Here is a 24,944-nt window from a genome sequence, read left to right on the forward strand (position 1 = left end):
ATATTAGTAGTAGTATCATAAGATTATTCACAATGATAGTAATAACTCTTAGTTAATAATGAATACTTATCATAATAATTATTATATTTGTATTATTCCAAGAGGAACTGAACCTCATAAAGTCAAATGACATGCTCAAGTTTATACCTACTAATAGTGAGAGAGCTACCTACATCAGAGTTCTTTCCAGTAAATAAATTCTAAATGCAAATTCTTTTTCTAAGTTATATGCCACCACTGCTGTCCTCCAAAGCAAGATGTTGAAAAATACATGTTGTACTGTATTAAACATTTAGAAGTGATCGCACAAGCCTTACCCTAACTTATTGAACACATGAATCACAGTCAAACTGGAGTGACAGTGATTTAGCCTTATTTGATTTTTAAAATGTAGTTTAATTTGTGGGTAAATGAGTAGCAGATCCTCAATACGCTGCCTTTTTAGGCACGGTAGACTGTGCCTATGATACTGTACCAGTGATTCATTTTTCTGAATCACTGCTCTCTTCTCCAGCAACTTGAGTCTACAAAACCAAATGCTTGTTCCTAGATTACCGATTCTGACTCTCCTCCTCTAGTTTCAACAGAGACATCCTTGGAGATGTTCTCTTCTCATTCCTTCCCCAAGCTGATAAGTAGCCCTTTGCACTTTCTATTACTAAAGGGGGATTCCAGTCACATTAAGCATTCTACCTTGTAGATCTTTCCCTGCTTCTGTTAACCTTTGAGATCCTGGGATCCTTCTGGGATAAGATATTCCCAGAGGCAGCTCAAAAATTTTTACACAGGAGCAGCAATAAGGGAAGAGGGAGGGAGAGCTTAACTTTGTGTCCCCACAGCACTTCATAAAACAAAGAGAAAACCTTTGTGGGGGTGGTGCTGTAGGCTACCCCCACCCACCATCAAAACTTAGCTGCCTCTGTGCAGTACCCCCTTTCAGACCTCACATTAGTATTAGTCATGTGTTACTGTCAGAGGAGATCAGGTGTGTTCAATGTGGTATGGCCATGGACAGTCATGTCCTACCTTCAGTTGTGCCCTCCGGGATGCCAAATGATACTTGTCACCTTAGAGAAGTGATGCCCAGTTTCGTTTGGTTTGCTTTTTCACGACTGACTTTTTTATTTATCCTTCATGGGAAGTGTATGCTCTGGAACAAATTCCAAAGTTGCTTTTCTTTATAATGGCCACTGTCTAATCCTCTGCTTTATAATTACTGAGAATTAAGTCTGAAAATTATGGGTTTTTGTTGTTTGCTTTGAGTCTCTTCTTATTAACAAGATGTTCTAGACCACAAAAATTTGAATGCAGTGTTTTATAATCTTTTCTCCATTAAAATAATTCTTTCAGGAAAACTTTGAAAATTGAGATTAAACCAAGACAGTAAAATTTACAAAGTAACATGGTCACAAAAACAGAATTTTGTTAAGCAAAATTTTTATATCCCTTTTGCTTGTTTGTTTCTCAAAGAATTCCTCTAGTTCCTCGAATATCCGTTTCTCTGGAAACAGTTACACCCAAACCAAAAACAAAATCAGTACTGAAGGGCAAGATGGATAACTCCCTAGAAAACGTTGAGTCCAACTTTGAGGCCGATGAAAAGTTGGTCATGGACACCTGGCAGCAGGCTTCTTTAGCAGTATCTCACATGGTAAGCAGTGCTCATTATATTTTCTGTTAGTAATACACATTCATTAAGTACCAAGGTTGGTAATATGCTATAAGTGGAAAATTTACACAATGCTCTCAAGCACTGTAGAAAGTTGTACCTTCGAAACATTTTTTTTCTGAAAGAAATAGAGAAATGTGATTCAGTCAATAAATATTTGAGATCATGAAACGAACCAACATTTAGGTTATTTTCTGTGCTGGGCTCTGGTTCCACGTGCAGGGCCTAAAGGCAGTCAGGAAATGTTAATGAGGTGGGTCAAGTGTAAGACAATCAGGAGGGATGGGTCTGGGGCCTAGCAGAAGTCACACCCCTGCTTGCAGGGGCACATGCAATTGCCATTTAAAAATGAGGTCTGGCATGGCCAGATTTTCCAATTTTCCAAGAAAAGCCAGACATTCAGATTTTTATGTAAAACTACTAATTTTAACATGTAAGAAATGAAATAAAAATTTTTAAAAAATATTCTGCAGAGTCAAGCAAATCACAGTCTGGCCTATAGGGCTCTATTTGGCAACCCCTCTGCTAGGCATTTTTCCTAAGTTACCTATGGGGTAAGTATTATTATTATCCAATTTACGATGGAGAATTAAGGTTCAGAAAGGCTAAGAAACTTGCCCAAGTTCTCCTAGCAGGTAAATATCCAAATGAAATTTGAACCTAGGTCTATATGACTTCAAAGCTTATATCATTTCTACCCAAATCAAAAGGGAAAGGGGAGGCATACACATAACTTTAATCCAAGCAGAAGTGCCACACCATGAAGATACACACAGAGTTTAACTCAGGTGATCAATTGCTATTCCCTCATCTGCCAAGTCCTGGGTCTACCAAGATGTCTTCTCTTTTCACAACATGCCAAGCCTTCTTTGAGTTTCCATGAAATATCGCATTCAAACAGAAAGCAGCATCAACTTTCCAAAAGATTTTGTGAAAGTGGTAGAAGAGGACCTTGCAGCACAGATCTCACAGCAAACAAAATTTCCAACTGGGCGCTTTCCAAGTCCCTTCTTGGCCTCTCTGCCTTCAGGCTTCTTTTTCTCTGACCTTCTCATACAAGCAGCCTGTGTTTCCTTTCTTCCTCCCTCTCTTTCTTTTGTTCTCCCCACTTATTTCTTTTCTCCCTCTCAGAAGCAATGATAACTCCTCTCATTGTTTCTGCTTCTTTTGAAAAACATTTTAGTATGGATTTTCACATACATAAGGAAAACGCATGAATTATAATTGCATGACTTAATGAACCCACCTAAAGTAAATACTCATGGCACCACTACCTGGAGAGAAATAGAATAAGGGCTGCACCTACCTAGTCATTCTTTGCTCCTTCCCATTTCTAACCCACTTCGAATTCTCTAAAGGGGACCACCATATTGCCTTTTTAGGAATCATTTCCTTGATGTTCTTAAGAGTTTTATTACCCAAGTCTATAGCTCTAAACACTGATGTGTAGTTTTCCTTGCTTTTGAGCTTTAGATAAATGGACTCATATCTTTTGTCTTTTTTGTGTCTTATTTTGCTCAACTTTCTTTGTGAGATTCATCTTATGTTGTTCATTTTTTGTTGCTGTATTGTGTTGCATTATATGAATGTATCACAATTTATTTAACCAGCCTGCTTTGATAATACCTTTGGGTTTCCAATTTGGTGTCGGTGTGGATACTGCTGCTATGAATGCTTGTACATGTCTACTGGTACCCATGTGCATAGATAACTGTTGGGTACACATCTAGCAGTGTGTGCTATCTTCAAAGTTAGTAGACAATACTACACTTAATACCTCGGCTTTCATAGGTAGTGCTAAACCCTTTCACCGTTTCACCGCACTATCATCTTTGTCATATATTAGATGACCACTTATGTGTAAGTCTGTTGCATTGCTCCATTTGTCTATGCTTATACCAACACCACACCAATATACCATTTATTTGTTACCTGAATGAGCAAATCTTCCCATCTTGTCATCTGCCAAGAACATTTTGAATTTTCCTAACTTTTTTGCCTTTCCATATTAATTTTCAAATCAGCTTGTCAAGATTCACAAAAATGTTGGCTGCTGATTTTTAAGGAAGTATTTGTCAGATTATGAGCATTCCTTTTCATATCCTGTTTACTCTAGAGGTTTTTTCATGAATTGTATTCTCAAATGCTTTTTCTGCCTGTATTATATAATTTTTTCTGCATTTTCTGTTAATATGAAAAATCACATTGACCAATTTTCTAATGTTAAACTTACATCACATTCCTGGAGTAAGTCCAACATTTTAATGAGACGTCATCTTTCTTAAATATTACTGGGTTTGTTTTGTTAATACTTTGTTTAGAATTTTAGTCTTTGAATGAGATAATGAAAGTGAGCGAGTTCTGTAATTTTCCTTTCTCATGCTATCTTTGATGGCTTGGAGCATCCAGATAATACTAGCTTAATAAATCGAGTCTGGATATATTTCCTCTCTATACTTTGGAAAATTTTGTGGAAGTTGGGATTATTTCTTCTGAAATGCTTGGTAGCATTCACTAAGAGGCCTTCTAGAACTAAAGTTTTATAGGAAGTTTGTAGCAGGAGTTTTTGTTGCCCTCCTCTCACCCAAGAATTCATTACCTTTAATAGATTATGCAATGTTTCTGGGTTTGTTTCTTGTTAGAAAAAACTTGAGTTGGTTTTGGTAGATATTATTTTGCTAAGAATTTTTCCATTTCTAAATGTTTAAATTTATGGGTATGAAGTTATTTTAAATGGCCTGCATTTGTGTTAATACTTGCAGTGCCTATGTGACGTTCACTTTGTCACTTCTGATGTTTATTATTTGTGCTTTTCCTCTTTTTTTAAAATCAGCTTAGCCAGATGTTTATCAGTTATACCAGGCTTTCCAATGACTGACTTTTAACTTCATTCATTTATTTTACTATGTGTCTTTTTTTCTTTTCTTAATATTATTTTTTTTCTCGTGCTATTTTCTTTGGGTTTACTTTGCCATTCTTTCCCTAGGGATTTGAGATAGATCATAGTTTATTAGTATCCAATCTTTTTTTTCTAACATAACACATTTGCTACTCTAAAGTTTCCTCTGTGACTTACTTTAGCTTCATCTCAAAGTTTCTAATATGTTACTTTTATCATCGAATTCAAAGCATTTTAGAAATATATTTTTAATTTTCAAAATAATATGTTGTTTTCTGGCTTGATTACATTTTATTCATGGAACATATTCTCATAAAAGTTTTTGAAGTTGCCTTATGGTCAGTTTTTGAAGTGTTACATGTGTACTTGAAATATATTCATTTAAGTGTTTAGTGTACGTATTGCACTTCATAGTTTATGTACAAATATTTTGATATTTTATTATGTATTTTAAATATATATTAAATATCATTGTTTAAATCTTATGTTTCTCATTTGTTTTCTCCTTTGAATTATGAAGAGAGTTATAATAAGATCATCTGTACTTTGGTCAATTTGCTTTATATATATTTGAGACAGTGAAATTGGGAAAATATAGATTTTAAATTGTGAAATCTTTCTGGTGGATTGAACCTTTTCTTATTATGAAATAATCTTCTGTATATATAGTGCTTTTGTTTGTAAATTATACTTTTAGAAATTGTTTATATGTCATATCTTTTCATCCTTTCATTTTCATCTTCTCTGTGTCTTTTCTTTTCTGCTTTTTTTCCCCCTCTGTAAGTTTGGTCATCATGTATTCTGCTACTAGTCTCTTAGCAATTGCCCTAGGAATTACACCATGAATTAGTGGCTCCTCAAAGTCTATTATTTGGTCAATAATTCATGGTGTTATTTCTAGGGTAGCTACTAAGTGATTTAGTGTGTGCTATTTCCAAGCTAACATGGGGGGAAGATGAAATTTAAAATATTCAATCCAAAAGAAGCAAAGAAAAGAGGGCAGAAAAAATATTCAGGACAAGCAATACAAATAGAAAGTACAGAGAAGATAGTAGATTTATAGCCCAAATATATCTACAACTACATTAAATTTAAATGGGCAAAATGAACTAGATAAAATAAAATAAGTATTAGATTTTTTATAAATGGGATATGATGTGTATAAGGATACTAAAATGATTTTTCATTATTGACCTAAGAGAAGAAGGGGTTAGTGTGATGATCTCCACTTGCCATCATAGAATCTCACACCCTTGACCTTCTTTAGGTCTTCAGCGTTAGTTTCTATCTTGATTCCTGACCAGTTAACTGTCTCTTTCCTGAAGTCCTAGCCATCTGTAATCGTGTGCTCTTTCTAGTCTCATAGCAGTTATTGTCTTTCCTACTCATTTGGCTCTTAGTATCTAGGTGGTTGTTGTTATTGTTGTTGTTGTTTTGTAATTTGTATTTTGTTAGTTGTTAGTCTGAATACTTAACTAGATTCTAAAACTTTTTGTATACCTTGGACCTAGTATAATGCCCACATCAAGCATAATATAATAATAAGCCCTCAATATAGTCTTGAGGTGCTGCTGCTGCTATGCTGATGATAATGATGTCAATATTAGTGATGACGTTAGTGACAATGATGATCGTAGCAGAGACCACAACAAGTACCAAGCACCAGAAAGTGGGAAACCAGACGTAGAAGCTCTAGAAAAAAATGAGTTATTCTTATTGTTAAATGAGCAACATAGACATAATCTACAAGTCTTATGAATCCCATTAAAATTACCTGAGAAAATGACACTGAAAAATAGTATGTTCTTAGAAAGGGAGGATCATATAGCTATGCCTCTTGATTAAGCTGATATGATTTTAGGAAAATCACTTAACCTCTCTAATTCTTTAGGCTATATCTGTAATATTGGAGATAGTGTATCTTTACTTTATTGAATGGCTGAAAAAATCCAATGAAATAATGTATGTAAAGTGTTTTAGAAGCTATAAATTTTAACTTATCTCTACGTTAAGAAATGTATCAAACATTGTACCCTTTTCTTTGTGGACTTTTAAAAATCTTATAGAAAGCATAGGAAAATGGACTGCTTAGTAATTAATATTACTAACAATCGTATTTGAATACTGCTTGACTTTGATATCACACAATCTTAAGGCAACTTTGAATTTCTAATGAAACAGGTGTGATTCACTAAATTGTTGTGGGGCAAACAGCACCAGCTGAGATTAGTGCAACTAAAAATGAGAGCACTTTAACATAGGCTTTTTTCTACACCGCAGTTTTACCAGGAGCTATCCATTTAGTAGACTATGTTAATTTTTGGCAAAACTTTCTTCTAATTAGTGGGTATGCAGTGATTTCAAAGAAACAAGTCATATTTTTAACACCCACAATGTCAAGGCATTATGTCTAAAGTTCTCTCCAGCTTTATAAGCTAGATTGCTGAATGAATTGGGAATTACATTAATTTTTGATAGCAACCCAGAGGTCTTTGAGGGAAGTGGACCAGAAAAATTCAGACAATTATGATGCATAATTATGCAGGTAATTATGATAATTATCATCATCACAAAGTTGTTTACAAGGGAGAAAAATCCAATTTTGAAGAAAATTGCTAACTTACAGTGCTTTGCAGGAACCGATTAAAAATTGAATTGCTTGCAATTTAGGGGAAGAATTTTAGCAAGTTGGCTTTCAGCTTTACTAAGAACTTGCAAGTACAGTATTTGGTATTCATTTTTATCAAAAGGGCATCTGATAAAAAAAAGAAAGGAAAGAAAAAGCAAAGGCAGAAAGAAAGAAAAAGACAAAGAAAAAAACACAAAGAAATCTGCTTGCTCTCTGAAACCTTTCTGTATTCCTCCAAGATTCTATTGATATTGAAGAAGTTGAGGGTGCATTCTGTGGAATATGATTCTTTTGAAAGAAAGTCCATTGACTATTAAGCACCTACTGGGCATCCCCTTTGAGCACAGCACAGACACTCAAAGCTGTGAAGAATACAAAGAAGTAGGATTGGTTTAGCTCTGGGAAGCACGAGGCCCCTTTGGACGATGGGGCAAGATTTAACACTCATAGAACACTTGGGAACAGTTACATGCTGCCATGGGGTATGCAGTGTGGCAGAATTTTGGAGAAGGTGGGAACTGGCTGGTCTATCTCACCCACAAAACTGTAATAGTCTTTGAGGATAGAGATTATGCCTTATTCATTTTTCTATTCACCTTCATTAATCTTTGTCTTCTCATCCCCTCACCCCATTCTCCCCAGAAATTATAAATAATTAAATAAGCCCTCAATAACCCCCATTTTTCACCAATTGCTTTATTGAGATTTTAGAGTTTTAAACCCTGTGTTGCTACTGCCTCCATAATATCTGTGTGTGTGTGTGTGTGTGTGCGCGCGCACGTGCGTGTGTGTGTGTGTTGTTTCTACCTTTGGGATTCTTTCCTGGGTTCTCATTTCTTGGGGTGACACTCATAAACAACCTTCGCCTCCCCAGGGGCAGTTGAACTTATTGCAAAATGTCCAGTATTTCTAACTGCAAGTACAACCCCAGTGACACAAGCCTGAAGACAAGCGTGTACATATATATAATCTTAATTTACAAATAATAATTGCATATATTTATAAAGTACACTGTGAAGTTTTGATGTCTGTGTACATTGTGGGATGACTGAATCAAGCTAATTACCATATCTATTACCTCACTTATTATTTTTGTGGTTAGAACATTGAAAATTTACTCTTTTAGCAATTTTGAAATATACAATACATTATTATTAACTATAGTCACCGTGCTGGGCAAGATGTCATCAGAGCTTATTCCTCTTATCTAACTGAAACTTAGTACCCTTTGACCAACATCTCCCCTTTCCCTGTCCCACATACTCGCCCACCCCAGCCCCTGGTAACCACTCTTGTACACTCTACTTCTATGCTTTGACTTTTTAAGATTCTACAAATAAGTGAGATCATGCATTATTTGCCTTTCTGTGCCTGGCTTATTTTGCTTAGCATAATGTCCTCCAGGTTCATCTGTGTTGTCATGGGACAAGGTTTTTCTGCTGCCTGAAGTGCAGAGCCAGCCACAGAGGAGAGGTGGAGGGATACCTGCAGTTCCTGACCCCGTGGGTGGGAAAGGACAGAGCTTCTCCATTCAGCACTTAGAATGAGGTGACAGAACAACTAATCTCAAGCCAGGACACTTGTGAGAATGAAAGGAGGTGCTTGGTGGAATGGAGAGAAGCTGAAAGTCAGCCCAGCAGAGGAAGCTAAGAACCTTGGGGTTAGCCTGTGGAATGGGTCAACCTCACAAATACTCAGTCTTTTGGGGGTGATATTTAGTGCTCAAGTAGAATAGAAGCCCAGGATTCAACTCTCCATGACCCGATTAACACAGGGCATGCAGTCCCAAAAATTGGCTGTTGCCGAGGGTGATGAATATATGTATGAAGAAACCACAAACATACACCCAGAACATAAACAAATATGCTTCTGCAGTATTAAAATTTTATGAATGCAAATAAAAAAATTAAAAAAAAACTCTGTAGGAGATCAGTTATCAAAAAACGTTAAGAAACATTGATACAGAGAAATACCCTGGATTGGAAGTCAAGAGATTAAAGGAACTGAGAAGTATAAATGTGTGTCTGAGATTTAAAAGAAAGGAATTTTTGCATAACCATGGAGTTGTGACACTCTGGAGGTGGCAGTGAGGAAACATAAGGATGATTTGCAGGTGGGGCTTGAGAAAGTGAGCAGCCTCCACATAGATGGTGGAAGGGAAGCCGCATCTTGGGACAGGGCCAGGTTTCCACTTAAGTAAAACATGGTGGGGTGTGTTTTGTAAAGTTCGAGTACATGGGCACAATTGTTTACAGTGGATTAAGGTTTCAGCAGAATTTAGTAATGACTACATCCAAATGGTTGCCATATTTTATAAATGCGACATTAACTGAAATATTGCTGTTACGCAACCAGGTGGCTGCTGAAATTCATCAGAGGCTTATGGAAGAAGAAAAAGAAAACCAGCCAGCAGACCCCAAAGAAAAATCTCCTCAGATGGGTGCAAATAAAAAAGTCAAAAAGGAGCCACCCAAGAAAAAACAGGAAGACAAAAAACCCAAAGGTATTTATGGTTTTAGCACTCAGAACCCTGGATGCCTAAACCTCTCCTTCATAGAAAACGAGCATTTAACTGGACACATTATTAGCCTCTAAGCCACTAAAATACTACTCATTAGGTTTAAACTAGAGACCCAGGCTTCTATGATTTGTGGTGTTAGTGGCAAATCATATTGCATACCAAGCCCACCTAACTTGTTTAACCAAATAGCCAGATGTACTCAGGGTAAAATAAACCTCAAAGATAGTTTTGAAATGTTAAAAGAACTTCCAGGATGGTACTATGTCATCTGAAAAGTCTGTGCAGAAAGGCTAACACTGCAGTAACAAAGAGAAGTTTAAAAGCTATGTTTTTAAAAGCTATGTGTATGTTTCAGGGGCAAGTCCTTTTCTCCTGGAGGCCTCCTGCCTAAATCCCTGGCTCAGTAGCATGAGGGAAAACAAACAGTTGAGAAAATACATCTTGAAAGAGATCCCTAATTAACCTTAGGAATGAATAGCTTTGGCATCAACATTACCCTCCCCCTCTGAAGTGGAATCCTGGGAAGCAAATGAGCAGAACTCACTCCACTCATAGATTGTCTGTGATATGTTTATTATACACCTGCTATGTGAAATGCTCTAGATGGATGCCAAGAACACAATAGTAAATTATAACCAAAACCAAAAATCACAACCACAATCCCTGCCCTAATCCAGCTATAGTCTTGCAGTAGAGAGAGACATGTGACCATTGTGCTTTGTTAGGGGAGGTACAGGTACCTTAAGAACAAGGTCTCCCTTCTCCATCTGAGGGCGTAGAAGATGCTTCTTAGATGGAGAATATTCAAGCAGCCAGGAATGGGAGTTAAAGGAAAGCGCTGAGGATGGAGGAAGGAGTGGGTCAGTGGCACTTGAAGGAGAGGGAAGAGTATTACCTCAATAAAGAACGCACCACTTTAGTCCATCTCAAGTGGCAGGAATAAGGGAAGTGCTTCTGTTGACTTTGATGGAATAACTGTTGGGGTCTGATCCCTTAATTTTACAGATGATAAAACAGAAATCCAGAGAGATTCATCTCTCCTTCATCTGTAACTTACATATACATCTATTATTGCAACATATTACAATTTCTTTGTTTACAGTATCTTCTTTACAAGATTTGAACCCTTCAAAGTCAGACCCTCAAGAAAGATTAGTTGAACTGAAAATAGAGCTATGTAAATGGGCCCTGCAACTAGAATCATATTGCCATAGCACATGGGTAAATCCTTTGATAAGTACTGACAAATTTATATTTTCTAATTCTCTTATATAATCACTGATGTACTTATAGTTAAGTTCTAATTAAAATATAATTAAATTAGCCAGGAGCAGTGCCTCACACCTGTAATCCTGCACTTTGGGAGGCCAAGGCAGGTGGACTGCTTGAGCCCAGGAGTTCGAGACCAGCCTGAGCAACATGACAAAACTCTTGTCTTTACAAAAAAAATACAATAAAATAGCTGGGTGTGGTGGCACACATCTGTAGTCCCAGCTACTAGGGAGGCTGAGGTGGAAAGATTGCCTGAGCTTGGGAGGTCGAGGCTGCATTGAACCATGAGCATGCAACTGCACTGCAGCCTGGGTGACAGAGCAAGACTGTCTCAAAAAATAATAATCATATTTAAAGAGATTATAGATTCTTGACCATCACCCGCATTTCACCCACATCTTCTTGAGGTTATTCTCGTATCTTCTTTTTTGGTGAAGATCTAGGAAACACTTTGCTAATAGAAGTTATCCCTTATGGAGTGGTAATTCTGCAGGTGTCTAATGGGGTCAGCACTATGTGGGGATTTGCTAATTTCTGTCCCTAAACTCTGGATTTCACTATGTTTGGAAACTGTAACCATCTTTGCACTTGCTACATACCTTATTTTTTAATTATACTACACAAATGGGGTGTTTTTATATGAGTCCAGCCCAGGAACCATACAGAGAATTCTCAAGGAAAAATTCAATATTTCATCACGGATGCTGGGAGGACCAAGGTTTCATTGTTTCCGAATCACTAGAGGTTTATAGCTTAACAAATTTTGCTTTGTGCTCATTCTGTCCAAGTACTATGTGCACACCTTTGTATTTTGTTAGTTTACTCAGCATGTTTCATTGCCCTTTCAGGTAAATCACCACCTATGGCAGAAGCAACTCCTGTCATAGTAACAACGGAGGAAATTGCTGAAATCGAAAGGAAAAATGAACTGAGGGTTAAAATAAAAGAAGAACACCTTGCCGCCTTGCAATTTGAAGGTAGCTATTGAAACGACTAAGATGATGCTTTTCAGTAGAAAGGAGACCAGTAGCCAAACAGCCCACAACTGGCTCATCAATTGCCTCAGACCATGTCCATGAGAACATACAGCAAAGAGGTTGAAAAGCAAAATATTCAGTTGACTGTTTTCGTTTGACCACATGAGGACTAGATTTGAGTGTTGCATGAGTCAGATGTTTTGGCACTACCTAATCAGTCTTAACTGATGGCACGATCTCAAAAAGAACCAAAAAGAATTTGGGAATGGGTTAGAAAAAGCAATAGCAATAATTAAAATCTCATAAAACAGAAACAAAAAGAAAATGTTGAAAGTTCGTATGATTTTACAGGTTTAGATAGGGACTACCTAAAGTAAGTGGTTTTATATTACAGGAAGAATAATTTAGGTCCCTCATTAGGAAAATAAATTTTAACTAAAGGCTAACAGGCCCTGAAAATGAGTTTTTGGGAACAAAGGCCATAGGAGAGCCAGTCTTATATCTATTATGTTCACAGGTGTTCTTCTCTATAGGAGCAATGACTCCACAAAACATATTCTCCTTATGGCTCTCCGAATTGTCTTGTAATGCAATTCTAAATGAAATCTGAAAAGATCAGGAAACTGAGCAAACATATCCTAAGGGAAAAAAACACGGTCAATATACAAGATGACAAAACCACAAAAATGTGGCATGGGGTATGCCGAGACACCTTTAACTACTCAGTGACTATTAACTACTAAGGATGATTTCCATCCCTTGTTTCTCTCATTTTCTCTCCCCTGTCCTTCCCATCTTACTACCACCCACTTCTATAACCCCAACAATAAAATCTGAAGTCAGTTGAACACAGGGAGACTGTGGCATCAGGCGAGTCCAGGACAGATGCATCTCCCCTATTGCCTGCCCTGCATCTGATTTCAGTGGTTTTCAGTATACTTCATCTTTCAGTTCATTCCATACATGATCCTTAGTGTAGCAAAATTCATTTATGCATATAACAAATGATTATTGACTTTCCACTCTGTGCCAAGTACTGTGATAGTTGCTGGAGACACACATTTATATGTACAAACATAAATAAAAAACTCAGTCTCAAGGAAGAGAAATGCAATCACTGTTGCATGTTGACCTGTTGACAGCTGGGCCTGTAGTCACAGCTACTGAAGAGATTGAGGTGAAGGATCGATTGTGTTTGAATCCAGCCTGGGCAACATAGTGAGATCCTGTCTCAAAAAAAATGTGATATTGGTGGTGGGCGTATGGGGCAAAGGGGACATGAAGGGAGTTCCTGACTTACCAACGGAACTAATTCTTGAGCGGAATTGGAAGACTATGGATAAGTTTTTCCAGGGGAAAAATTGGCGTGAGAATGAAGAGGAGTATTACGTGCCATGGCAGAGAGAGGGGTAAGAGGCATATCAGCTTGTGAGTAGCTTAGGAGCATGAGGCATGTTCTGGGAAGGAGCGACTTGGGAGATGGGGAGGCCACACCATGGAGGGTTATCTAGGCACTGCCAAGAATGTTCGATTCTTCCCTGGTGGCAACTGGGAGCTAGTGAAAAATTATGAGCAGTAAAGTGATTATGATCACATCTGCAGGTAAGACAAATTACTCTGGATAGTGTGGAGGTGGATTTGGATTTGAGGTGGGGGAAGAAAGTTAGAAAAAGTAGGATTGAGGCTATTGCAACAGTTTAAGTGAGAGATAATCAGCACCCAAACTAGGCGATGATGATGAAAAAAGCCAAAAAGAGAAACTGGAAAAATTTTGGAGGTAAAATCCACCAACCAGATTATGTGCCAGGATCAGTAATAGGCCCAGGGGCACATGGAGTTTGCCCTGATTTTAATGGTGCTGAGAAATACAATGGCAATGCCACCCCAGGTTCTAAAGTAAGGAGATGAGCACGGTCCCCACTCCCTTTTCAAAATTCGGAAATTACCTATGTGTGTTTTCACATTTCATTTATCAAAGCGTAGATTGCTATAAAGTGCAATAGATAAAAAGCTCAATTATAGTTTTGGTTCAGATAATTTCTCAAATGACTCTACCACATATTACATTTTGCTTTTCAGTGAGATGGATATCAGCTTATCTATTCTGGTATATTAAACGTGCACCTAAAGCTTCACAAATTGAAGCACCAGTGGTTTCAAAGTGAATCTGTTCATTAGTAAATGCATGCACTGCAATATGTTAAAACATTCTTATTTCTCTTTGCAAATAGAAATAGCCATGCAATTTCGACTTGAACTGATAAAGACAAAAGCATTGGCTCTTCTTGAAGATTTAGTAACAAAGGTGGTTGATGTATATAAACTCATGGAAAAATGGCTTGGTGAGAGGTATTTGAATGAAATGGCCAGGTAAAGTACTACATGACCTTCTGAAAATATGCTTTGTGTATTCTAAGTACCAAAATTGATGAAGATTTTTAAGGTATTTACAAATTTAAATTAGTTACAAATATAAATTTTGGCCTTTTAGGAAATCACGTGTATAAACAGATAATATGAGCTTTACTATCATGTTTGTATTAACGCTTTTCTAACAGTAAATCATGCATCAAAGGGTTCTATTGCTATATTAAACTTTGCACAATATTTATGAGTTTAGCTGTCATACTAATCAATGAGAACCTTATTTTACAAGGTAAGATTATAGGTAATTTAAAAATAGTTTTCAGAAGTAAAATAATCCTTGATACTTTTCCAATGGTAGATTTATTATCAGTCAGAGCCAATTAAGGGGAGATTAAAAAGTCATTCACTGGAATGTTTTACCAGCTAGACTGATTCTCTTGTAAGACCAACCCCAAGTTCTACTTTTCTGTTGAGTTCCAAAGACTTCCCAGACTTTCGTTGCTACTGAGGGGCAATGACTCTCATCCTGTTAGTTCACCCTTAAAAGGTACAAAGAGGCAGCTCAGCAGAGTGAGTCATGATTGTCCAGACCAGGAGCCCCATCTTGTCCACAAATTAGTAGCATGCTTGTTTGCTCTGGGCCTCACTGGCTTCATCTATACAAGGAAACACTCCAGCCAGGCTATTTCAGAAGTTTACCCTAGATCTAGATTCCAAGATGCACTACAGTTTACAATAAACATTTACTGAAAACTTAGAAGTTGCTACACAAACAGTATTCAAAAGGCAATTATTCTTAGAAGCAACAACTGTCATGTAAAAAGCAGCTGTTATGGTTCGTTTTCTCTGGTCCTTGTCTCATAGTGAAGTTCTTTTGTAAAGTCTTCAGCCTAGTTGTTTAGAACTATTGCTCCATAGTAAAACAAACAAACAAACATTAAACAGAATAAAAAATACAAACACAAGCATAAGTAAGTAAGCTTACTGCAGTAATGCTTAAAATCATTTTGCTACTGGATAACCAAGTCAGTTACTCATCAGCATCACACAGTAATAATATTCATTTCTGTTCTCTGCCTGCTATTTTGAAATGAAAGTCTATCTTCTTCATTTTTGGGACTCATGGCTCCCATCCATGTGGCCATCCAGTGTAAATGCATATTTTAGCAGATGTATTCATATTTCTCAGATTTATATTGTATATGTCTTTGCCCTGTGAATCTACAGATGCTGTCATGAACTGTGGCCACAAGAAGTTAAAACCTAGAAATGTGATACAAATAAATAAATAAATAAATAAATAAATAAATAAATAAATAAATAGCTGGCAGATCCCTTTGACCTTCAAATCCTGCTTTTATTTTCCTGGCACTTTTTTCTTTCCGTTGTTAAGATTACTCTTAGTAACCTTCCACTAGGTGGCGCGCATCTGTTTTAGTATCCTGATGCCCAGTAAAGGTATTATTCTACTAGTCATGTTTTACAGAGTATAGTGCCGGGTTATGGTCGGGTCTCAATCCACATTTGGAGTCCCTCCTCACTCACGTAAACTCAGCAGCTATCCAGTGACCTCCTCTGTCCCCAAGCACGCAACCACCCTAAAAGCATAAACTAATTGGCTAACACGTATTACATGGACACTCACAAAGACAACATTCTGGAGTTGAATTCTAGAGTATCTTTTGAAAGACAGCAACTAATGCTACTTTTTAAATTTTCAGTTATATTTTCAGTATATGGTATATTTGGTGCCTATGAATTATATAAAATGAGATCAAATATGCATTTTTCTGTGTTGCTCACTTTCATTGTAATATATAAACAAGATCCTTTCTTCAATACAGCGATAATGCACTTATTCATGTATAAAACTTCTCTAGCCTTTAAAATAACTTTTAAAAGGTCATTAACTATACCCCCAGTACAGTTTAAATCTTTGCCGTATATGAGTTCACATTAATAACCACAAGCTAGGGAGTGTTGCGTTGTTGATTCCATTGCAAAGACAAGGAAATTCAGAGAGCCCAGGATCTGTGGCTAGCGAGTGTCCTAGGATGAGAACTCAGATTCCAGCACTCTTTCTACCGCATCATAGTGGTTCCCAGCTGTTGCTGCTTTACCATGTGATCTAGCTAGGAATTGTTATTCTTCATGAAGATAGCAAAGCAATTTCAATGGATTATATGCAACAGAGGCTATTCTGACATCTTTGTTTTAGATAACATCAAACTTCTTTGACAGAAATAGAGAAAAGCCACTCTTCTAGAAATACATTATTGAACTTGATTCACTTTATAATTCATCCTAATTCCAAATAAATGTAATTCTAATAGTCATGTTTTACAGAGTATTATGCCATATAACCTTATTCTGGTTCATACTTAGTATTAAATATAACCCTTGATATAGTCTTGCTTACATAGTAAAATATATTCTAATACTAATAAAAACTATATTTAATAGGTTCTCTTTAAGTTCAGTTTTGTGTAAAATGTGTAACTATTAGCTGTTTAATAAGCATGCATTTTCTATTTAATCTGCATTTATTTATACCCTGCCTTTTTACAAAATAGATTTGGGGACAAATTGAAATTTATAAGCATGCAGATGGAGTTGTCTAACAGCTATATAATCTGTTTACTTTTGTGTATATGTCTTATAAGCAAACTTTATTAATCTAATAGTATCTTTCATGGGGTTAACGCTATCCATTTTACCACTTTCAGTATAGAAAAATTAACTGACGTAGCTCGCTATCACATTGAAACATCTACAAAAATTCAGAATGAACTTTATTTAAGCCAAGAAGACTTCTTCATTAATGGCAATATAAAAGTCTTCCCAGATCCTCCCCCACCGATACGTCCTCCACCTGTAGAAAAGGAAGAAGATGGCACCCTGACCATTGAACAGCTTGACAGTCTTCGAGATCAGTTCTTAGATATGGCACCTAACGGTAGGAAAAAATAATTATCATGAAAAGAGCACAAAAAAAGGTTAAGATTAACCAGGACAGCAATCACTTGCCAACAAGTAAAATCAGCTCTATGGGATCGTGTGGCACTAAAACATGCCCTTGCTTTGTTCTAGTTTATTAAATATTTGTTTCATACAACATAGACCCTGATTAAACAAGCAGTACCCACTGTGGATAATGCCTGAGCAGTGTGGTGATCCTCATTTCATTCCTGGTAATTCCTCTCTCCTGTCCTCCCCGACCCTTGATGACAAGTTTGTATATTTGAGTATTACTCCACCTGGCAGCTTACAGAAAGACTTTGTGCATACTTCTAGTTTAGATTTTATATTGAGATTATGAGTTTGTGTTTCTGTGAGGGGAGACCAAGCAGTAGAAGATTTCCCTTTTATGTTGGCCTTTTCCCTCAGTGCTTGTAGACCATAAGCAGAATCAAATAAGTTGTTAGAAAATGTTTGCTTAATTAATTAGTCGGTTTGTTCATATGTATGTGTAAATGTTTTCTGCACACAACAATTTTATCTCTTTCACATTTTATCAGCATGGACCTACAGCATCTGCACAGGCTTTTTTTATTCAGCCTTTTCCTACTTCCAGATATTCTTCAATGAGTTCTGTCGATTGATAGCACAAGTAATTCAGACAGATCACATAGGATTATCATCTCCACTTTAAAGGTCTAGATACTAACTCACAGAGGAGTTTAGCAGATTTTTTGCCTGTGGTCATATATCATTCAGAACTCTGCAGATCCAAAGTTCTTGCCCCTTCTCACTGAACTAAGTTGCCTCTCATAAGCAGATTTCTTTTATTTTTCAACATATACTACTTATGGGGAAATTATTACTTTTCCCTGTAGCATAGTCAACTGACTTTAGTAGTAATACAATGTTACTTTAAAAAAAAGTCCAGTATTTCCAGAAATTCACATCATATATCATTAGTAAAAAGAGCATTACTCTAAGTCCGAAAGCTTCCTTGCCAAGCCCAATAGATGAAATTGGTGTATGTGTGTGTGCCTGGGTGAACCTTGCGCTTTGATGTGTCAGCTCATCAAATCAGCTAGAGCAGGCTTTACAGCTCCAAGGTATAAAAGCCCACACTTCAGCTGTGGAGGGACGGAGATGCTGTTTGGCAGCATTTGGGCACAAAGGAAACATGGCCATCAGCAGGTACAAAAAATCTCGACTTTACAAATCAGCCCATGAAATTCCTTCAGTCCTTTAGTCAGACAGAGTGCACCCTCTTCTACATGGTGTGAGCTCCACAATGCCCTGTTATTATGTACTTCCCTCTTCAGAGTTGCTTTTTCTCTTCATTTTATCCAGGCCATTATTTTACACATAAAATAAAAAGATATGTGTAAGTGGATTCTAAACATGACATGTGGTTTGCTTTAATCCTACACTCTGGTGACTGGGAGGAAATCACTCAATTAATAGGTGAAAACTAAAGGCATCTGGGGACACTTGAATAGGTAGAAATGGATTTTGAAAATTATCATCCACTTACAATATATCTTTCAGCAGGGACCCTAGTATCCATGATGCTAATCATAATACTTTCTTGGATCCAACCTCAAATCCAGAGCTCATATTTCCACTAAAAGTTTAAAAATAAATTATAAAAAATAGCAGCTATAACTTGACATGTGTCTCAGAAGATTAACTCTAGAAACCCTTGGGACACAAAGATGTCAACAGATAAATATTTTCAGACTATGGGAGAAATAAGAAGGGAGGGAAAGGAAGTAAAGGAAGGGAGGGAGGGAGAAATGGAATTGTTTTTTTTTAATTTTTATTTTTTTAAAAGCAGAGTAAAAGGAAACCATTTGCCCTAGGAGCTGAGAGTTTAATTTGAAAAGGCAAGCAAAAAGGAAGGAAATATGAACAACTGTTTGAGTTCTTTCTGGGACACAGTATGAATGTTATTCAAGTGCTCAAGAATGCAAAGCATCAGTGTGCCCTGAAATTGGTCAGGGAAAAGTCTGTGGAGCAAAACGAGGGAGAAATTGAAGAGGGTAAAGAGATTTTGTGGCAAGGCTACAGAGAATGTTTACAGTTAGGGGAACAGCTGCTGGAAACTCTGTAGGCAAGAAGCGTGAGGATAGGAGCATGATGTTTGGGAAATGTTTAGGAGACTGCTCTGCTTTTCTTTCTCCAACTGCATGAACTCCAGCCGAGTAGAAGAGGAGGCTTTCTCTGTGTGAGGAACCACCTCCTCCCACCCAAGCTGGAGAATTAACCCATATGCAAGAATAACAGTTGTAATTACCACAGAATTTACAAGGCTATACAATACGGTAGGATTTGGGGATTGTGATGACTCAAAGTGAGTTATGTATGGTCTATGGGCGAACAGTTTAAACTCTTTTCTCTATTAGCTTAATTATACCATTTGAAAAAATATGTATTGCATATATTGCTTTTTAGGTATATCTAAAATAATTAATAAGTGTTGGGAATTTGATTGACAGGAGTAATGTTCATTGTTATTATTCTTGCTATTCTTATAGAGGGCAGGGAAAAGTATTACTCCATTTTTCTGCATCCCAGAGTCACAGAATTGGAGGTTCTCTACTGATACTCTTGAAATCAGGCTCCAAACATTGACAATGGCCCTGCCTGAGGAAACCCATTAACTGCCACTCACCCCTTTTCCCCATCTCTTCTGGCCCCACAAAGTATACTCTGGCTTTTTTGTTTTTCTACCCCGGTTTGGCAATTGTTCACTTAAGAAACATGACACACACCCATCCGTCTTTTAAATGAAGGCTTTTGTTGTATTTCTTCCAAGAAATGGAAAACCATCCTTTATGATACCTTCCACTGTATTTACCCTAGAACTCTGTAATTTCAAAACACAATCTTAGTGAGTGATAGCAGGTTTGAAAGTGTGGAGGAGCTGGCTGAACATGTGTGTTTCAAATGTGTGATCCTGCAGAACTTCCTGCTCAAACTTGCTATTATTCCTATGCCAAGAAATAAAAGCATTTTCCTATATTATTTCATATATGCCCATGCAATCCATAATATCTAAGATGCAACTTTCAAGTTCACTAAGATATATTAAAACAGATGGATTTTTTGGGAGGGAAGCATACATATTTATTTGCACATAACAGCCATTATGTTACTAGGCCCATGGTAGGATTTTTTAGCAGATTTATAAAAAGCACTGATGTTACTAAATTACACTTTGCATGTTTTAATCATGCCACACAAATACAATTATTGGATTATTATTTAATCTTTGATTAGAACAATGACTGAATGCTTTAAATACTTGCAACTAGATAGTATCAAGATGTAAATGGAAAGAACTAAAGCTTAAGGGGTTTTCTGCTAAGTATTGGTTAATCCCTTTGAAAACAAAAGTCTCCATTAAAATAGCCCTTACTAAAGATAACATAAAATTGAAAAGGATCATATATTGTAACATATTCAACACTCCTTTTCTGGTCAAATTCTGCCACTTATGATGATTCTACCTCTCTTTTGGTAAAGGTAATGATTAGACATAAAATATTATTTATTGATTATTATTGACACAAATATACCAGAAAAAATAATGACCTTATACATGATAATCACATTAGATCATGCAAAATGCAATGAAACAGTTGATTACACTTGCATTTTTCCTGCCACTTAACAAAGATCCATACTTTAGAAGCATAAGAACAGTATGAGTAAAAGAAAGCAAACCATTCTTTCCATCACCTATCCTAGGAATCATTCCTATGAGCGTACTCCCGGCAGAGTTAGATCTAGTGAATATTTTCTGAATTATAACAATAGCCAATTTGGCATGGTCACTATGTGTCAGACCCTTTGCTAACATTTTCATATGTTAATTCCCTTATTATCCACCTCAGTCTATGATGGGATGGCTAGAGTCAAACAGTTCTTTCTCAAGTTCACCTCTTGTCAAAAGACTGTCATATGATCTTGGACAAGTTATTAAATTTCTCTCTGCCTCAGTTACCACATCTGTAAAATGAGAATAATAATGATACTTATTCCATGTATTGAAATAAGGTTGTTATGAAGATTAAAGTAATTAATATATGTAAAATGCTTAGAAAGAGTATAGCACATAGAATGTGCAATTTAAGTGTAATCATATAAGCCATTGTGACTTGACTATATAATTATAGTAATGTCATATTAGTATATAATATACAATATTGATACAAAGTATTCTATTATCCAAAATGTTAGCTTGGTTTCTTGAAGATGGAAATACCCTAGTAGGCATTTGCAATGTTACCCCTGAGTGCTTCCAAAAAAATGCACACCACCTGGTAGAATTAAATCATAAAGTAATGTGGTTTCCTAGGGAGTACAAGCATTCCAAACAAAAACATTCATTTTGTGTGCTCCAGTAAGTTCTGGCTAGGTACATCTTGTCTCCAAACATCAAGTGCCAAGTACATAAGGAAGACAGCCTTTTTCTGATGGAAGCAATTTGGATTCTGTTGAAACTAGAATACTTTAGCAATGTTCCTCTGTCTGCACTTAAGCCATAAGAACTCTTTTTCCTTGTAAGCCCATCGGTACTCAATGAAATGCCTGCAGAGATTTGGATCATAGCTATTTTCGCTTCTGCTGAGAACCTACCTGAAGAGAACAGTTTAGCAAATTCTACACCCTCTCTTTTTCTTCAAAAGATGCAGCATTTATTTATTCAAGGCCTGTAACATTGCTCTAAGAAGCTGACAAGGACCCCTTCTTTGAACCCCTTTTGGAGACCGATAGATTTTGTTTTTTTTTTTGAGAGGGGGTCTCGCTCTGTCGCCCAGGCTGGAGTGCAGTGGCGCGATCTTTGCTCACTGCAAGCTCTGCCTCCCGGGTTCACGCCATTGTCCTGCCTCAGCCTCCCGAGTAGCTGGGACTACAGGCAAACGCCACCACACCCGGCTAATTTTTTTGTATTTTTAGTACAGACAAGGTTTCACCATGTTAGCCAGGATGGTCTCCATCTCCTGACCTCGTGATCTGCCCGGCTCGGCCTCCCAAAGTGCTGGGATTACAGGCATGAGCCACCGTGCCCGGCCGAGATGGATGGATTTAATGACTGGCCTCAGAGACAGAGGGGACACATTCAGAACTCTAGGCTGTAGTGGTTAAGCTAGATCATTTAGCAGCATGATTTTTACAGGAGTTCAAAGGCAGAAGTAGCTATTGCTGCCTATGTGAGTCAGCATGAGGGTTAGCCCAGAGGCTTTTGAAACTGAACTTTCCAGGAAGAAAAGCAGGGGAAGGGTATTCCAGGCAAAGGGATGAGCAGCTGTGGAGATTTGGAGGTTGCATGACATATTGAGGGAACTGTGAACAAAGAGGCAGGAGGTGGGACCACAGAGAGCTTGTGGTCAGGTTGTGAAGTCTCAAGTGGCTTGCAAAGGACATGTAGGAGAGGATTTTCAAAGGCATTTAGAGCCAAGTGTCATGGAGAATGGATTGGAGCAGGGAAGAGGCTATATGTGTGAGAGAGTGGCAGGCACTGTCAGTCTCTCTGCAAAGCCTCAAAGAACCCAGAGGCAGGAATAAGGGCACCTGAGTAGTTGGTTGCCTGAAAGGAGTAACTAGAAAGTTCTATGGATTTTTCCAGGCTTAGTGCCTCTGAGAAAATTATAAAAATACAATATTATGTATTTGCAGGTAAGTATTTTGATCTGAAAATTGTCTAAGTTAGTCTGACATTTACCCAAATCAAGAAGTACAGAAAGATTTCTTAGAGAAGGGAATGATATAGAAGAATAGGTGTTATTGACAGAATTATCACAGCAAGTGGCAAAATATAGGGATTACAGCAAAGAGGTCTATGGCCCCCACCTGCCTTTGCTTCCTTCAATGGGTGAATTCTTTCCACTAGATCAGATTCAGATCGCAGAAATGCAGTAGTGAATCTAGAAGGCTTTAAGATCTGTTAAAACTGTTTATGAGTAGAGTTTCAAATGTGTCTTCAGAATGAAACACACAGGTATTTTCCTGAAGCCAGACAACTTACGTTAGACAAATGAAAGTATATACTCAGAATTCAAGGTAATATCTTTAGGAAAATCTGTCCATAGAACTAAAATTCTGTTTTGAAACTAGCAAAATCAGTATTGGAAATTAAATTTTTTTAATTTTAATTTTAACTTTAAATTTACTTTTTAATTTAAATTTAAATTTTTATGATTTTTTTAAGATAGGGTCTCACTCTGTAGCTCAGGGTAGAGTGCAGTGGCACAATCATGGCTCACTACAGCCTCAACACAACCCCCCCCCACCTCAGCCTTCCAAGTAGCTGAGACTACAGGTGCCTGCAAGCATGCCCAGCTAATTTGTTTTTTTAATTTTCTTCTCTTTTCTTTTTTTTGTAGAAATGAGGTTTCACTGTGTTGCCTATTCTGTCCTGAACTCCTAGGCTCGTGATCCTCCCACCTCGGCCTCCCAAAGTGCTGAGAGTACAGCCATGAGCTACCATGCTCCCTCAATGTGTCATGCAATTTCAAAATCTGCGCAGCTGCTCCATTTTCCCCTTTGCCTGGAATACCCTTCCCCTGCTTTTCTTCCTGGAAAGTTCAGTTTCAAAAGCCTCTGGGCTAACCCTCACGCTGACTCACATAGGCAGCAGTAGCTACTTCTGCCTTTGAACTCCTGTAAAAACCATGCTGCTGAATGATCTAGCTTAACCACTACAGCCCAGAGTTCTGAATGTGTACCCTCTGTCTCTGAGACAGAGACAAAAAGAGACTTTAACAAAAAGAGACTTTATTTTTTCATTTCTTTATTCATTTATTCACCAGCATTATGTGAGCAGCCCCCAGGCATAGTGCAACTGGCCTAATATGGAAGATTGACAAGTAGCCCAATGCATGAGTAAGAAAATGCAGGCAATAGCTGTCAACTACAAGGAGACTAATTTTAAATGAAATACAGTAACATTTAGAATCGCAAAAATGGGGTCTATTTTAACCAGAGCCACAAAAAGACTGATTAAAAAGCGAAGGAGAGATTGGGTATGGTGGCTCACGCCTGTAATCCCAGCACTTTGGGAGGCCGAGGTGGGTGGTTCACCTGAGGTCAGGAGTTCGAGACCAGCCTGACCAATATGGTGAAACCCCGTCTCTAATAAAAATACAAAAATTAGCCGGACGTGGTGGCAGTTGCTTGTATTCCCAACTACTCAAGAGGCTGAGACAGGAGAATTGCTTGAACCCAGGAGGCGGAAGTTGTAGTGAGCCAAAATCGTGCCATTGGACTCCAGCCCTGGGCGACAGCACGAGACTCCATCTCAAAAAAAATAAAAAAAGCAAAGGAGAAGTTAGACCCAAATAAGGTATGAAAGGCAGAGGCAGGTCAACTAATGTCAAGGTTTTCAGTTAAAAGAGATTGAGATATGAAATCATGAAAACCAAGTAGGAAAGGAGATTAATTTTCTTAAACATCTACCAAGTGCTTAGCAGTCAGCCAGACATTATGAAGCACATTATTTAGTTCTAGTCAGAGGGGTCAAACCCTAGAACCATAAAGTATTGACAAAAAAAAAAAAAGAATATATGTCATGAAATATTTTAATAAACACATATTCAATTTTTTATTATATGATAAAACAGGACAACATAATCTAATGATTAGTAGCA

General features: G+C 37.3%; 1 protein-coding gene across 2 annotated transcripts in view; it reads left to right on the forward strand.

Annotated features, from left to right (window-relative positions):
* SPEF2 (sperm flagellar 2) overlaps positions 1–24,944 on the forward strand; it is a 194,774-nt gene that overhangs the window by 140,816 nt on the left and 29,014 nt on the right. For both annotated transcript variants that reach the window (XM_055367707.2, XM_055367708.2), the window contains exons 26-30: positions 1,471–1,651; positions 9,553–9,700; positions 11,839–11,967; positions 14,199–14,337; positions 17,061–17,290. In XM_055367707.2, the coding sequence (XP_055223682.2) occupies positions 1,471–1,651; positions 9,553–9,700; positions 11,839–11,967; positions 14,199–14,337; positions 17,061–17,290 (827 nt within the window). The remainder of the gene's footprint in view (positions 1–1,470; positions 1,652–9,552; positions 9,701–11,838; positions 11,968–14,198; positions 14,338–17,060; positions 17,291–24,944) is intronic.

The sequence above is a fragment of the Gorilla gorilla genome, chromosome 19 (assembly GCF_029281585.2).
Source record: "Gorilla gorilla gorilla isolate KB3781 chromosome 19, NHGRI_mGorGor1-v2.1_pri, whole genome shotgun sequence".
Lineage (NCBI taxonomy): Eukaryota > Metazoa > Chordata > Mammalia > Primates > Hominidae > Gorilla > Gorilla gorilla.